The sequence below is a fragment of the Heptranchias perlo genome, unplaced genomic scaffold (genome assembly GCF_035084215.1).
Source record: "Heptranchias perlo isolate sHepPer1 unplaced genomic scaffold, sHepPer1.hap1 HAP1_SCAFFOLD_282, whole genome shotgun sequence".
NCBI lineage: Eukaryota > Metazoa > Chordata > Chondrichthyes > Hexanchiformes > Hexanchidae > Heptranchias > Heptranchias perlo.
The window spans coordinates 369,922-387,500 of NW_027139294.1; the positions used below are offsets into that span (position 1 = coordinate 369,922).

A 17,579-nucleotide genomic window follows, 5' to 3' on the forward strand; every position below is an offset into this window, starting at 1 on the left:
GATCGAACCTGGAACACCGGCAGTGAAGGGTAAAGATGGAAAGACTGAGACGGGGGGAGAAGCAAAGGTGCAACCCAGCTGATGAATTCGTAACTAATGTCCACACATTTATGTCTCTTCACCCTCACAGTGAAAAATCAGCAATTTGAGTCCAGTCCACTTATGGTAGAGTGGATAATATGCGGATGTTGAGACAGACACCAATCGAACCGTTGCCGTGGTGATGAAAGCTCCGAATCCTAAACACTGAACCACAAGGTAACGCTGAAAATTCTTTGCTGTGAACAAGCAGACCAACGCGGCCTTTCCCACTTGCCCCTTTGTAATTCAGGTCATTTTCGTGTCAGACAAGCTGCTCGCACAAAATGGCATTTTCTGTTCGAACTACTATCGGGACAGAAGGTGATGTTCAGGCAATGACAGCACCAAGTGCAAGTAGGCATGGACATGGAATGGAAAGTGAGGGAAAATACTCCCACAAGCTGCTGATGGACATGTTTCCATTTCCAAAATTCACGCATCGAATCAATGCAGCTGCTGGGAAAACTCCAAAGCAACGCAGGTCTATCGGGCATCGTTTGAAGCAACTGGCAGTTTAAAGTGTCATCTCCTGCTGCTCCTGTGGGGAGTGAGGGAGAGACACTGTCGGTATCTGCCGACAGTTTGATTTTGTACAGAACTGTACAGAGAAGGAGCAAATATAGCGGGGCTGTGAGATATTCTATATTATTCATATTTGACCAGAGGAATATCCGTAGTCAGAAACTGAAAAGAAGGGAGAGATAAGAGGCCTGAGAATAAACACAGAGCTGAATGAATCACGGAAGAGTGAAAGAAAAATAAATCTCATCAGTTCCATAGTGTCCGGTGCTCAATCCTGGGAGCTCCCCGATGGACTGGTGGTTAAAATTCAGTGCTCCCATCACCGCGTGGTTCCATTCCCAGTCAGAGAATTAAATTTAACAAGAGTTATGAACTTAATAAATAATTACATGAAGCTAATTAAACCCTGTTCGTAGTTGAATGACTGTTTTAATCACCATTAATCAACCAATAACTTTCTATTTCAGACTGAAGGAGATGCTGACGTGGTTACCGAGAGACAGTCAAAACTTTAATAAGATTTTTGTGCTTTGCATGTGATCAAATTTCATCATTTTACAGACTGCATCTTAAGAGTGGGATTAAAAACTCAGTGCAGCCATTGTTAAATTTAACATTAATCGGCAATTGTCGCCGTTTATCACAGGAACGCCCGAACCGGTTCTCCGATGAAGATGAAAGTAACGCAACAGGGAACATCTGATACGACACGAAAGGCATCGGGCTGTGATAAAAATCCCCACCGTTTTGCTTTTCCAAAATAAAGGGTGTGACATTTATTCTCTGAAAATAGAAACAGTCTGGTCTCACTCACTGCAGAAATCTCTCTGTCACAGTAAACCAGCTCTCCTACTGCGAGTGTGACCTCCCTTCGGGCCTTTCAGGGGCTTGTCTGTCAAGATGAATTGTGATTTCCGTGAAGCCAATGTTCCGTTCCTTTGTATGATTCATGTTCCTGATTTCCGACCGCAGGGTAAATGGTGGAATATCAGCCCTGCTCAGCCGGCAATGATCACGGTACATTTTCCTGCAGACAAAACACACATTGAAACCCTGGAACTTTGAGGCGATGAATCCTGAGGAAAAATATAATAAGGACTCGAATCATCAAACTTTTGCACCACCGAGACAAGCGGAAAAGCCCGATGCTAAATGTGTAATTCCATGAGCTAAACGTTGAGACTACAGTGACCAATATAACAGCTGTCTACTATCAGTTCACTTTTGCAAAATGAATGGTTGAAACTTGCAGGAGTGAAAATCCAACGAGCCGGTCTTCAATCTTAAACCAACAACTGTGAAGTTAAGGGAAACCAGCCGGAGAAATACTCGATTTCAGCGCGGTGACACTGGACCAGAGCAAAGCTCAGTTAATATGATCGCCGAGTGGCGAGAGGGTGGATTTGGAATTCCTGAGTGACCGCACTGCGCATTTTCCAGATCTGCTTGGAGCACCAATCCCTTCAATTCATCACTTACAGGGACAATTCGATTCGCGGTTTCTTTTCCCTCAGCTTGGCGAGATCTTAAAAATTGAAAGCGACCAATATCAGAACTAACCTCGTCACCGACATGCTCACAGATACAGAGCGGCCACACTCTGCTTCAGTGAGATGAAAGACCAGAGCGGTTTCAAGGTCGAATGCAATTGGAAGCAAAGCTCATTCAATGAAAGTGCAGGTCATTGAGGTGCCTTTAAAGTCCTGATTGTTTGAACTGAATTTCTTCCGAGACCGCGTGAGATTCAGGTGGAGTGATTTGGGGACTCCTTTTCCCTCGTTGCAAAAGTTTGAACCGCAGTTCAAGGATCAAAAGTCCAGGTCTAAATAAGGGCTTCTCCAGGGTATGAACCTCGAATCAAGAATTATACCCCGAACTCAACGAGCCCAGAAACAAGAACGTATCACGGACACATTCTATGAGAGAGCTGTCTGCATAATGAAAAGGCATTTTTGAAGAGACCTCCTGATCAGTTCCGTGTTGGATCCTGAACAAAACACAGCACTGTGTGCTTCTCAAATTCACAAACACCATGAATTACACAAAGGCACCGCTGGGAGTTGAACCCAGAATCTCCTGTTTACTAGACAGGTGTTTTAACCAACTAAGCCACGGTGCCAATTCATGGTACTGTCTCTCACCTCCTCTCATTAATATCTATCAGCTACACGTCACATTCTGTTGTGGGTTCAGACTGTTTGATCTTTGTCTCTTTCGCTTGCCCGTTTCCCTGTGAATCCCGATACTGACTGCGTTTCAAGCTGTGTTTATCTTTCTGTGTCCATCAGTGCTTTGATACACGAATGAATATTTGTGCTTGTGTTTGTTACTTTAAATAAATTAGGGATGGACAATTCTCGCTCTGACACTGAAGAACTAATTAAGCAAATTTCACAGTGAAGTGTTGTTTATTGTGGTGCTGAAACGAAAAAAACATAAAAGGTGCAAAGAGGGAAAACGGGAAAAACTTGTGAGTGAAATTAAGGACAACTTTCAAGGTCTTTACACGTATATTATGAGAAAAAAGGGTGACTAAGAGTAATGTGGGCCCCTTAAAGACAGATGGAAGTGATATTATAATTGAAATTCAGGAAATGGCAGACTTGCTGATACACACAGAAAAGCATGAGGATAATAAACCAGATACGAGGAAAACTGAAAATAAATCAGTGTAAGTAAAATAATGGTATTGGAGAAAACAATTAGACTAAAGATAAACAAATCTCCAGGACCTGATGTTTACCATCCCAGGGGACTAAGGGGAATAGGTGAGGAAATTGTACATGCTTTAGTCATGATCGTTCAAAACTCTCTTGATTCAGGAATAATTTCATGGATTGAAAAATTGCCAATGTCATTCCATTAATTAGGAAGGGTAGGAGAGATAAAACAGGAAATTATAGACCGATTCGTCTGTGGGGAAGTTACCAGAATCTGTTATTAGGGAAAGAATGACTGAGAACATAAGAACATAAGAAATTGGAGCAGGAGTAGGCCAATCGGCCCCTCGAGCCTGCTCCGCCATTCAATAAGATCATGGCTGATCTGATCCCAACCACAAATCTAAAGAACACAAGAAGTCGGAGCAGGACCCGGCCACATAGCCCCTGGGCCCTCTCCGCCACCCACAGGGCACTGACCGATCCGAACTCAGCTTCATGTCCAATTTCCTGCCCGCTCCCCGTAACCCCTAATTCCCTTTACTTCTAGGAAACTGTCTATTTCTGTTTTAAATTTATCTAATGATGTAGCTTCCACAGCTTCCTGGGGCAGCAAATTCCACAGACCTACCACCCTCTGAGTGAAGAAGTTTCTCCTCATCTCAGTTTTGAAAGAGCAGCCCCTTATTCTAAGATTATGCCCCCTAGTTCTAGTTTCACCCATCTTTGGGAACATCCTTACTGCATCCACCCGATCAAGACCCTTCACAATCTTATATGTTTCAATAAGATCGCCTCTCATTCTTCTGAACTCCAATGAGTAGAGTCCCAATCTACTCAACCTCTCCTCATATGTCCGCCCCCTCATCCCCGGGATTAACCGAGTGAACCTTCTTTGTACTGCCTCGAGAGCAAGTATGTCTTTTCTTAAGTATGGAGACCAAAACTGTATGCAGTATTCCAGGTGCGGTCTCACCAATACCTTATATAACTGCAGCAATACCTCCCTGTTTTTATATTCTATCCCCCGAGCAATAAAAGCCAACATTCCGTTGGCTTTCTTGATCACCTGCTGCACCTGCATATCAACTTTTTGATTTTCTTGCACTAGGACCCCCAGATCCCTTTGTACTGCAGTACTTTCCAGTCTCTCGCCATTAAGAAAATAACTTGCTCTCTGATTTTTCCTGCCAAAGTGCATAACCTCACATTTTCCAATATTATATTGCATCTGCCAAATCTCCGCCCACTCACCCAGCCTGTCTATATCCCCTTGCAGGTTTTTTATGTCCTCCTCACTCTCTACTTTCCCTCCCATCTTTGTATCATCTGCAAATTTTGATATGTTGCACTCGGTCCCCTCCTCCAAATCGTTAATATAGATTGTAAAGAGTTGGGGACCCAGCACCGACCCCTGTGGAACACCACTGGTTACTGGTTGCCAGTCCGAAAATGAACCATTTATCCCAACTCTCTGCTTCCTGTTCGATAACCAATCCTCCACCCATGCCAGAATATTACCCCCAATCCCGTGATTTTTTATCTTAAGTAATAATCTTTTATGTGGCACCTTGTCGAATGCCTTCTGGAAGTCTAAATACACTATGTCCACTGGTTCCCCTTTATCCACCCGATACGTTATATCCTCGAAGAACTCAAGCAAATTTGTCAGACATGACTTCCCCTTCATAAAGCCATGCTGACTTTGTCCTATTAAATTATGCTTATCTAAATGTTCCGTTACTGTCTCCTTAATAATAGACTCCAAAATTTTACCCACCACAGATGTTAAGCTAACTGGCCTATAATTTCCAGCCTTCTGCCTACTACCCTTTTTAAATAACGGTGTTACATTAGCAGTTTTCCAATCTGCCGGGACCTCTCCTGAGTCCAGGGAATTTTGGAAAACTATCACCAAAGCATCCACAATCCCTACTGCCACTTCCCTCAAGACCCTAGGATGGAAGCCATCAGGTCCAGGGGATTTATCCGCCTTGAGTCCCATTATTTTACTGAGTATCATCTCCTGAGTGATTTTAATCGTATTTAGCTCCTCCCCCCCGAGAGTCCCCTGTTTGTCCAGTGTTGGGATATTCTTGGTGTCCTCTACTGTAAAGACTGAAACAAAATATTTGTTCAGCATTTTTGCCATCTCCATGTTTCCCACCATTAATTTCCCGGTCTCATCCTCTAAGGGACCTATGTTTGCCTTAGCCACCCTTTTTCTTTTTATATAACTATAGAAACTCTTGCTATCTGTTTTTATATTTTTTGCTAATTTCTTTTCATAATCTAACTTCCCTTTCTTAATCAATCCTTTAGTTACTTTTTGCTGTCTTTTGAAGAATTCCCAATCTTCTATCCTCCCACTAAGTTTGGCTACCTTATATGTCCTTGTTTTTAGTCGGATACTATCCTTGATTTCTTTACTTAGCCACGGATGGCTGTCATTTCTTTTACACCCTTTTTTCCTCAGTGGAATATATTTATTTTGAAAGTTGTAAAATAACTCCCTAAATGAACACCACTGCTCATGTACCGTCTTACCCTTTAATCTATTTTCCCAGTCCACTTTAATCAATTCCGCTCTCATACCATCATAGTCTCCTTTATTCAAGCTCAGTACGCTTGTTTGAGAATCAACCTTCTCACCCTCTAATTGGATATGGAATTCAACCATGTTGTGGTCGCTCGTTCCAAAGGGATCCTTAACTAGGACATTATTAATTAATCCTGACTCATTACACAGGACCAGGTCCAAGGTTGCCTGCCCCCTTGTAGGATCAGTTACATCCTGCTCAAGAAATCCATCCCTGATGCACTCAATGAACTCGTCCTCAAGGCTGCTCTGCCCAATTTGATTTGTCCAGTTAATATGATAATTAAAATCCCCCATAATTATGGCTGTTCCCTTATTACATGCCCCGACTATTTCCTGATTAATACTTCTTCCAGCAGAGTTGCAACTATTAGGAGGCCTATATACTACGCCCACTAATGTTTTTTTCCCTTATTATTCCTTATCTCCACCCAAACTGTTTCATTATCTTGATGCTTTGTCCCAATATCATTTCTCTGTATTACAGTGATTCCTTCCTTTATTAACATAGCCACCCCACCTCCCCTTCCTTCCTGCCTGTCCTTCCTGATTGTTAAATACCCTGGCATATTTAATTCCCAGTCGTTGTCACCCTGCAGCCATGTTTCTGTAATGGCCACAAGATCATACCCATACGTAGTTATTTGTGCCGTTAACTCGTCCATTTTATTACGAATGCTACGTGCATTCAGATAAAGAACTTTCAAATCTGTTTTGTGACGCTTAGTTCCTGCTTTTTCCTTTTTTAACACTTTACCTATTACTCCATACCTTCTGTCCCTTCCTGTTACGCTTTCCTCTCTCTCCCTGCTCAGGTTCCCAACCCCCTGCCACTTTAGTTTAAACCCTCCCCAACAGCACTAGCAAACACTCCTCCTAGGACAGCGGTCCCGGCCCTGCCCAGGTGCAGACCGTCCGGTTTGTACTGGTCCCACCTCCCCCAGAACCGTTTCCAGTGTCCCAGGAATTTGAATCCCTCCCCCTTGCACCATTCCTCTAGCCACGTATTCATTTGAAATATCCTCCTATTTCTACTCTGACTAGCACGTGGCACTGGCAGCAATCCTGAGATTACTACCTTTGAGGTCCTATTTTTTAATTTACCTCCTAACTCCCTATATTCTGCTTTTAGGACCTCATCTCCTTTTTTACCTATATCGTTGGTGCCTATGTGCACCACGACAGCTGGCTGTTCGCCCTCCCCCTCCAAAATGTTCTGTAGCCGCTCCGAGACATCCTTGATCCTTGCACCAGGGAGGCAACACACCATCCTGGAGTCTCGGTTGCGGCCGCAGAAACGCCTGTCTATTCCCCTTACAATTGAGTCCCCTATCACTATAGCTCTGCCACTCTTTTTCCTCCCAGCCTGTGCAGCAGAGCTACCCGTGGTGCCAGGAAGTTGGCTGCTGCTGCCTTCCCCTGATAAGTCATCCCCAACAGCATCCAAAGTGGCATATCTGTTTGAGAGGGGGATGGCCACAGGGGACCCCTGCACTACCTGCCTGCATCTCTTACTCTTCCTGGTGGTCACCCATTCACTTCCTGCCTGTATACCCTTTACCTGCGGTGTGACCAACTCGCTAAATGTGCTATCCACGAGTTTCTCTGCATCGCGGATGCTCCACAGTGAGTCCACCCGCAGCTCCAGCTCCGAGATACGATCGGTCAGTAGCTGCAGGTGGACACACTTCCCGCACACATGGTCAGCAGGGACACTGGTAGTGTCCATGACTTCCCACATCTTGCAGGAGGAGCATATCACGGGTGCGAGGTCTGCTGCCATGACTTGCCTTAGCTTAGTTACCCCTTTTAAATTACGTTGAAATTAGAAAATGTTTACTATACTAGGGACCTAGGTTCACTAAAAAAAAAACACTATCTGCTATAAAACCTGCAGATCTTCCCTTTCTTATTACTTTACTTACAGTAAAATGGTAGAAATACTCACCTGAACCTACTCACCAATCAGCTGCCTCCCCTGTGCCGCGTCACTTTCTGACTGGTGACGTCACCCCGAACTGCCGTTGGTCTGAGTCTCGCTCTCAGAGTAAGCTCTGGTCTCACTCTCTCCGCGCTGTTTATATCCCCGCTCTGGTCTCGCTTTCTCCCGCCGCTCACCGACTGAACTCTCGCTCTCTCCGCGCTGTTTTTATCCCCGCTCTGGTCTCGCTCTTTACCGCCGCTCACCGACTGGACTCTCGCTCTCTCCGCGCTGTTTTTATCCCCGCTCTGGTCTCGCTCTTTACCGCCGCTCACCGACTGGACTCTCGCTCTCTCCGCGCTGTTTTTATCCCCGCTCTGGTCTCGCTCTCTCCCGCCGCTCACCGCTCTCAGGTCCACTACCGCTCTGCAGGAAAAGCAAGGCAAAGCAGCACCTCCTTCCCCCACTTCACCAAACTCCCACACGTACCGAACTCTCAGCACACTGTGTTGTCCTCACACCATGCTGAGCACTTGGATAAACATGAATTGATCAGAGAGAGCCAGCATGGATTTGTAAAGTGTAAGTCAAGTCCAACGAAACTAGTTGACCTTTTTGAAGATGTAACTAACGTGGTAAATGATGGAGTGTCTATGGGGGCTATGTGTATATTGACTTCCAGAGGCATTCGTTAAGGTTTAACATCAGAGAGTGTTAACATAAATGAGAACATGTGGAATTCAAAGCAACCCATTGACATGGGGAGGGAGTTGGTTTGGAGGTAGGAGACAGAGAGTCGGGTTAATGGGTATGTACTCAAATTGACAGGATTTGATGAGTGGTGTCCCCCAGGGATCTGTATAAATGAGGCAGATAAAGGAATAGAGAGCGGTATATCCAGGTTTGTTGACGACACCAAGTTAGGTGACGCAGTGAGTAGTGTAGATGGGAGCATAAAGTTATAAAGGGAAATTGATAGATTCAGTGAGTTGGTAAAACTGTGTCAGATGGAACTTACATAGAATTACATCGAATGTACATCACAGAAACAGGCAATTCGGCCCAACTGGACTATACCGGTGTTTATGCTGCAGACGAGCCTCCTCCAACCCCTCTTCATCTAACCCTATGAGCAAACCCGAATATTCCTTTCTCCTCCATGTGTTTATCTCACTTCACCGTAAATGCATCCATGCGATTCGTCTTAACTACTCCTTGTGGGAGCGAGCTGCACATTCTAACGCCTCTCTGGATAAATATGTTTCTCTTGAATGCCAGATTGGATTTATTGATGACTATTATATTCATGGCCCGAAGTTCTGACGTCCCCACTCCCAAAAGTACAAACACCTTATCTACATCTGACCGATCAAACCCTTGCATAATCTTAAAGTCCTGTATCAGGTCACCCTCAGCCTTCTCTTTTCGATACAAAAGAGCCCCAGACTGTTCAAAGTTTCAATCTGGGGAAGTGTGAGACCATCCACTTTTGCCCGAAGCAAGATAAATCAGAGTATTTTCAAAATGGTGAGAAGCCAGGAACTGTGGGTGAGCAGAGATACTTTGGGAAATCAGGAAGAGTTGGCAGACAGGTGCAAAAAATAATTTAAATGGCTAATGGAATGTCGGCCTTTATCTCAAGGGAACTGGAATTCAAAAGGGTGGAAGTTATGTTAGAATTCTATAAACTCTGCTAAGGCCACATTTAGAGTACGGCATTCAGTCCTGGGCACCAGACCTCAGGAAGGATATATTGGCCTTGCAGGAGGTGCAGCGCAGAAAGACCAGAATGATACCGGGGCTAAAATGGTTAAATTATGAGGACAGGTTGCGTGGACAAGGTTTGTATTTCCTCGTGTATAGAGGATTAAGTGGTGATGTAATTCAGGTGTTGAAGGTGATTCAATGATCCAATGGTGGGTGTGTGAGTTGGTGCTGAATCGGTCCCCTTCAGTGAAGAGAGGGTCAGCGGGCGCCTGACAGACACGGCTCGGAACGGGACTCGCTTCTCTCCGGCGGCAGCGGCTGGTTTAGAGAGATCTCTCTGTCTGCTGCTGTTACTCCGCCTCCCGCACTCTGGGAGAACCGCGGAGCTCGGTCCTCATTTTTCTCTTATGGATCCGGCTCCATCCGTTTACTGTTGACGGGAGTGCGTCTGATACCAAGTCAGTCAGAAGCGGGTGAAAATCACAACATAGGCACAGGCCCAAGGACTGGGGACTGGTTTGATATTGGGTCCTTTTTAAGGGACCGGCTGTAGAATGTTTGTATAATAATAATGATCAGAATTAACTTTGATACAATGAAGTTTTTTGCAGTTATTTCCCATTTCCACCCTCACCAGTTTTATACAGTAACAGGTAACAATGTTTGAGGGATGTGATGTCCAGTGTTGGTGGAATCAGTGTAATTTAACTTGATACATTGAAGAATCTCTTGTCTATCCCAGGCTCTTACCTTAGGTTTAGACCCTCACCTGGTTTAAAATTGGTCACTCACTGATATAAATAAACCAGTAACAATCCCGAAACCTCAGCGGGGATATTTGTTCCGATACTTAATGACGGTCCCAATTTCCACTGAAATTCTCAATCAGCAAATCCCAGAGGCTGTTTCGGGTTTGACAAACTGTGAAACAGATTGTTTTAAAAGCCGGAAAGAGGGAAAAACTGGTGGTTGATATGAAGTGTTATACATTATCACTTTCTGTTTCAGATTTACAATTTCTCTTTGTGTGTTACTCAAAGGAGAGGCTATAACGGAGCCCAGTGACTGGGTAACGAGCTGCACTGAGTCATTGGCCTGTGTTACAGACCGGCTCGTTGGACCTGCTCATTTCGTGAACTCGCTGGTGTCTCAGCACGTGTGATGACTGAGTGAATCCCTTCCCACACACGGAGCAGGTGAACAGTCTCTCAACCAATGGGCATGCGATGATGTGACAGCAGTTCATTTCTCCTTTTAAAGCTCTTCTCACAGTCACTGCATTAAAAGGTCACTCAATAGTGTTCACAAGTTAATGTTTCAGAAAGTGGGATGATCGAGTGAATCTCTTCCCACACACGGAGCAGGTGAACAGTCTCTCCCCAGTGTGAGTGCGTCGATGTCTCAGCAGTTCGTTTCTGATTTTAAATCTCTTCCCACAGTCAGATCATTTGAAGGTCTCTCAGTGTGAACTCGCTGGTGTTTCAGCAGGGAGGATGACCAAGCGAATCCCTTCCCACACACTGAGCAGGTGAACGGCCCCTCCCCAGTGTGAGTGCGTTGGTGTGTCAGCAGATTAAATTTGCTTTTATACCTCTTCTCACAGTCAGAACATTTGAAAGGTCTCTCATCGGAGTGAACTCGCTGGTGTCTCTGCAGGTTGGATGGCCGAGTGAATCTCTTCCCACACACGGAGCAGGTGAACGGCCCCTGTCCAGTGTGAACTCGCTGGTGTTTCAGCAGGGTGGATGACCCAGCGAATCCCTTCCCATACACAGAGCAGGAGAACGGCCTCTCCCCAGTGTGAGTGCGTTGGTGTGTCAGCAGATTAAATTTGCTTTTAAACCTCTTCTCACAGTCAGAACATTTAAAAGGTCTCTCATCGGAGTGAACTCGCTGGTGTCTCAGCAGGATGGATGACCGAGTGAATCTCATCCCACACAAGGTGCAGGTGAACGGCCTCTCCCCAGTGTGGGTGCATTGGTGTGTCAGCAGATTACATTTGCTTTTATACCTCTTCCCACAGTCATAACATTTAAAAGGTCTCTCATCGGAGTGAACTTGCTGGTGTGTAAGGAGGGTGGATGACAGTGTGAATCTCTTCCCACACACTGAGCAGGTGAACGGCCTCTCCCCAGTGTGAACTCGCTGGTGTGTCAGGAGGTGAGATGACCGAGTGAATCCCTTCCCACACACAGAGCAGATGAACGGTCTCTCCCCAGTGTGAGTGCGTTGGTGTTTCAGCAGTTCAATTTTGCTTTTAAACCTCTTCTCACAGTCAGAACATTGAAAAGGCCTCTCCCCAGTGTGAACTCGCTGGTGTGTCAGAAGCTCAGATGACCGAGTGAATCCCTTCCCACACACAGAGCAGATGAACGGCCTCTCCCCAGTGTGAGTGCGTTGGTGTATCAGCAGATTACTTTTGCTTTTAAACCTCTTCTCACAGTCAGAACATTTAAAAGATCTCTCATCAGAATGAACTCGCTGGTGTGTCTGGAGGCTGGATGACCGAGTGAATCTCTTCCCACACACGGAGCAGGTGAACGGCCTCTCCCCAGTGTGAACTCGCTGGTGTGTCAGGAGGAGGGATGACTGAGTGAATCCCTTCCCACACATGGAGCAGGTGAACGGCCTCTCCCCAGTGTGAACTCGCTGGTGTGTCAGGAGGAGGGATGACTGAGTGAATCCCTTCCCACACACGGAGCAGGAGAACGGCCTCTCCCCAGTGTGGGTACATTGGTGTGTCAGCAGATTCCTTTTGCATTTAAACCTTTTCTCACAGTCAGAACATTTAAAAGGTCTCTCCCCAGTGTGAACTCGCTGGTGTGTCTGGAGGCTGGATGAAATAGCGAATCCCTTCCCACACACGGAGCAGGTGAACGGCCTCTCCCCCGTGTGAGTGCGTTGGTGTATCAGCAGATTAATTTTGCTTTTGAACCTCATCTCACAGTCAGAACATTTAAAAGGTCTCTCATCAGAGTGAACTCGCTGGTGTGTCTGGAGGCTGGATGACCGAATGAATCCCTTCCCACACACGGAGCAGGTGAACGGCCTCTCCCCAGTGTGACTGCGTCGATGAGTTTCCAGCTCTGAAGGGTAATTGAATCCCTTCCCACAGTCCCCACATTTCCACGGTTTCTCCATGGTCCGGGTGTCCTTGTGTCTCTCCAGGTTGGACGATCAGTTGAAGCCTCGTCCACCCACAGAACACGTGTACGGTTTCTCCCCGCTATGAACGGTGCGATGTTTTTTCTGGCTGTGCAACTGGTTAAAGCTCTTTCCACAGTCAGTGCACTGGAACACTCTCACTCAGTGTGTGTCTCGGTGCTTTTCCACTCACACTGATGTTTGAAATCTTCTCCCACAGACAGAACAGACAAATGTTTCTCCTTCCACATTTAAAGGCCGATGATATTCAGGTCCTGATGAATCGAGTGACTCTGTCAGATCTTGACGTGATCTTTGGTTTGAGTTTCCCTCTGCAAATCCTCCCCTGTAAAAGGAGTTTATAAAAGTTATCACTGTAATTACAGGATAAAAATTCAGATCAGATAACTTTACTTTCTATGGAACATTATTTCCTCTCTCATTCCTCAAAACTGTAAATCCCCGTCCCACACACTCTCCCTCCTCCCTGTGCTGAAATCCAAACCCATCGCATCATCTTTCAGTGGCCCGAAACCATAAGTGCAAGGGTGAGAGAGGAATGTGAGAGTGAGTGTGAGAGAGTGAGTGTGAGAGAGTGAGTGTGAGAGAGTGAGTGTGAGAGAGTGAGTGTGAGAGAGTGAGTGTGAGAGTGAGTGTGAGAGAGTGAGTGTGAGAGAGTGTGAGTACAGCAGTGGGCTCGGTGTGGAGAATGAAGTGGGGCAGGTGGAGCATGTTTCAGTGGGGCAGCAGTGATCATAATCTCATTAGGTTTAGAACAGTAATGGAAAAGGACAGGGGACAGTCAAATGTGAAAATTCTTAACTGGAGGAGGGCTAATTCCAATGAGTTAAAAAGGGATCTTGTCCAGGTGGATTGGTATCAAAAATTGGCAGGCAGAACAGTAATTGAACAGTGGGAGGCCTTCAAGGAGGAGTTGGTTTGGGTGCAGAGTGGACAGATTCCCACGAGGAGGAAAGGAACAACATCCAAAGCTAGAGCTCCCTGGATGACGAAAGGTATAGAGATCACCATTTCTCCTTCATTTACAGACACTCCCAGACCGATCGCCATTTCTCCTTCATTTGCAGACGCTCCCTGACCGATCACCATTTCTCCTTCATTTACAGACGCTCCCTGACCGATCACCATTTCTCCTTCATTTACAGACGCTCCCTGACCGATCCCCATTTCCCCTTCATTTCCCGGCGGGTAGTGAGGGGGGGATAATGTTCACTGTTTTATATTCGGGTCTGGGGCCGCACTCGGGGTTTGTAAAGCCTGAGCCTGGGCCTGAGCCCGGACCCGGGCCCCGGGGTTTATTGAGCCTCTTGCTCCGATCCTCTGACCTGCACCGAACGCGCTCCTCCCGCAGCCTCGACTGGCCGCGCATGCTCAGGACACACTGCCCGATAATGAGTCACTACTGCGCCTGCGCACTGGGCTCCACGGATTCAGATAGGGCACAATCTGTACCGCGCTGCATGCTGGGTGATGCATCCGCCATTGATGATCTTAATATCAAGCCGAAAAACAAAGACATTGGAAGCAGATAATTCAAGTGTTTAATTTATTATATAAATAATTCAATCGTTCAATTCATTTCATAAATTATTGAACAGTTCAATTCATTAAATAATCAATTGTTTAATTTGTTACATGAACAATTAGTGTTTATTTATTGTATCATAAAAATAATTCAATAGTTTAATTCATTATATAAATATTCCTTTGTTTAATTTATTATATAAAGAATTCAATATTTAGTTGAATTATTTATATAATGAATGAAACACTTGAATTATTTACATAATAAATTGGATACAAAATTGTTGTAGAGGGTTGTTTTTCAAACTGGAGGCCTGTGACCAGCGGTGTGCCTCAGGGATCGGTGCTGGGTCCGCTGTTATTTGTTATTTATATTAATGATTTGGATGAGAATTTAGGAGGCATGGTTAGTAAGTTTGCAGATGACACAAGATTGGTGGCATTGTGAACAGTGAAGAAGGTTCTCTCGGATTGCAGCGGGATCTTGATAAATTGGGCCAGTGGGCCGATGAATGGCAGATGGAGTTTAATTTAGATAAATGTGAGGTGATGCATTTTGGTAGATCAAATCGGGCCAGGACCTACTCCGTTAATGGTAGGGCGTTGGGGAGAGTGAAAGAACAAAGAGATCTCGGAGTACAGGTTCATAGCTCCTTGAAAGTGGAGTCACAGGTGGATAGGGTGGTGAAGAAGGCATTCAGCATGCTTGGTTTCATTGGTCAGAACATTGAATACAGGAGTTGGGATGTCTTGTTGAAGTTGTACAAGACATTAGTAAGGCCACACTTGGAATACTGTGTACAGTTCTGGTCACCCTATTATAGAAAGGATATTATTAAACGAGAAAGAGTGCTGAAAAGATTTACTAGGATGCTACCGGGACTTGATGGTTTGACTTATAGGGAGAGTTTGGATGGACTGAGACTTTTTTCCCTGGAGAGTAGGAGGTTTAGGGGTGATCTTATAGAAGTCTATAAAATAATGAGGGGCATAGATAAGGTCGATAGTCAAAATCTTTTCCCAAAGGTCGGGGAGTCTATAACGAGGGGGCATAGATTTAAGGTGAGAGGGGAGAGATACAAAAGGGTCCAGAGGGGCAATTTTTTCACTCAAAGGGTGGTGAGTGTCTGGAACGAGCTGCCAGAGGCAGTAGTAGAGGCGGGTACAATTTTGTCTTTTAAAAAGCATTTGGACAGTTACATGGGTAAGATGGGTATCGAGGGATATGGGCCAAGTGCAGGCAATTGGGACTAGCTTAGTGGTATAAACTGGGCGACATGGACATGTTGGGCCGAAGGGCCTGTTTCCATGTTGTAAACTTCTCTGATTCTAATTGTTTCTTTATATAATAAATTTAACACTTGTATTATTTTTCTAATGATTTGAGCTTTTGAATTATTGATATCATAAATTAAACATTTGAATTATTTAGATAATCAAATAATCAATTCAATTATTTATATAATAAATTAAAGAATTGTTTCTTTATATAATAAATTCAACACTTGTATTATTCATGAAATGAATTAAGCTATTGTATTATTTTTATAATAAATTAAATACTTGAATTATTTATATAATGAATTGAGCAATTGAATTATTTATACAATAAATAAAACAATTCATTATAAATTAAACTATTGGATTTCTGCTATAATAAATTAGACACATGAATTATTATATAATAAATTAAGCTGTTAAATTATTTATATAATGAATTAATGCATTGAATTATTTATATAATATAAACTATTGAATTATTTATATAATTAAATAGTTGAACTAATTGTACATTAAATTAAATAATTATTGATATAATACATTAAACAATTGGCTTCTTTATGTAATAAATTAAGCAATTGATTATTTTTATATTGAATTAAACTATTGAATTATTAACATTACATTTTAAACAATTGAATTATTTATATAATAAATTAAACAAAATAGCGGCCGGCGAGACGCAATCTTGGACAAAATGGCGGGCAACGCAGCCACCATCTTGGACAAAATGGCGGCAGGTGGCCGACAGAGTGCCCCCGGTGATCCCGCAGTGACCCCAGAATGTCCCAGTGACCCCAGAGTGATGGCAGAGTGCAGCCAGTCAGCCCAGAGTGCAGCCGGGCATCCCAGAGTGCAGCCGGGCATCCCAGAGTGCAGCCGGGCATCCCAGAGTGCAGCCGGGCATCCCAGAGTGCAGCCGGGCATCCCAGAGTGCAGCCGGTCAGCCCAGAGTGCAGCCGGTCAGCCCAGAGTGCAGCCGGTCAGCCCAGAGTGCAGCCGGTCAGCCCAGAGTGCAGCCGGTCAGCCCAGAGTGCAGCCGGTCAGCCCAGAGTGCAGCCGGTCAGCCCAGAGTGCAGCCGGTCAGCCCAGAGTGCAGCCGGTCAGCCCAGAGTGCAGCCGGTCAGCCCAGAGTGCAGCCGGTCAGCCCAGAGTGCAGCCAGTCAGCCCAGAGTGCAGCCAGTCAGCCCAGAGTGCAGCCAGTCAGCCCAGAGTGCAGCCGGGGATGCCAGAGTGGCGGCCTTTGTGTTTGGGCCACCACCACAACAACAACTTGTATTTATAATATATTATCTATATATTTATAATGTATTTATATATTTCTGTGTTATGGCACGGGGACAGCATGGAGAAAACGGCGGCCGGCGTGGCCCCCATCTTGGACAAAATGGCAGCCATCCCTTCCCCCTCTCCCTGTTCAATCCCTTCCCCCTCTCCCTGTTCAATCCCTTCCCCCTCTCCCTGTTCAATCCCTTCCCCCTCTCTGTGTGATCTCCACCCTCCTGTTTAAAACCCAGTGACCCCCCAGTGTCCCCAGAATGTCCCAGTGATCCCCCCCAGTGGCCCCAGAATGTCCCAGTGGACCCCCCCCGTGGCCCCAGAATGTCCCAGTGAACCCCCAGTGACCCCAGAATGTCCCAGTGACCCCCCAGTGTCCCCAGAATGTCCCAATGACCCCCCCAGTGTCCCCAGAATGTCCCAATGACCCCCCCCAGTGACCCCAGAATGTCCCAGTGATCCCTCAGTGTCCCCTGAATGTCCCAGTGACCCCCCCAGTGTCCCCAGAATGTCCCAATGACCCCCAGTGTCCCCAGAATGTCCCAGTGACCCCCCAGTGACCCCCCCGGATGTCCCAGTGACCCCCCAGTATCACCTGAATGTTCCAGTGACACACCCCAGTGTCCCCAGAATGTCCCAGTGACCCCCCAGTGTCCCCAGAATGTCCCAGTGACCCAGACAGTGGCACCAGAATGTTCCAGTGACACACCCCAGTGTCCCCAGAATGTCCCAGTGATCCCCCAGTGTCCCCAGAATGTCCCAGTGACCCCCCAGTGTCCCCAGAATGTCCCAGTGACCCAGACAGTGGCACCAGAATGTCCCAGTGACCCCCCCAGTGTCC

The 17,579-nt window shown here is 45.6% G+C and overlaps 1 protein-coding gene and 1 non-coding gene across 3 annotated transcripts in view; both read right to left on the reverse strand.

Moving 5' to 3' along the window:
- Positions 1–1,002: 1,002 nt before the first annotated feature.
- LOC137310836 (zinc finger protein 585A-like) overlaps positions 1,003–17,579 on the reverse strand; it is a 16,953-nt gene continuing 376 nt past the window's right edge. Inside the window, exons 2-3 of one of the 2 annotated variants that reach the window (XM_067978419.1) lie at positions 10,260–12,980; positions 1,003–1,630 (exon numbers count right to left, since the gene is read on the reverse strand). In XM_067978419.1, coding sequence (XP_067834520.1) covers positions 10,892–12,631 — 1,740 coding nt within the window. In that variant the 5' untranslated portion in view covers positions 12,632–12,980 and the 3' untranslated portion in view covers positions 1,003–1,630; positions 10,260–10,891. Of the gene's footprint in view, positions 1,631–7,810; positions 12,981–17,579 lie in introns of both variants that reach the window. The other variant, XM_067978418.1, reaches the window with a different exon arrangement.
- trnat-agu (transfer RNA threonine (anticodon AGU)) lies at positions 2,649–2,722 on the reverse strand. Its single transcript has one exon. It is a non-coding gene; the product is annotated as a tRNA-Thr (tRNA).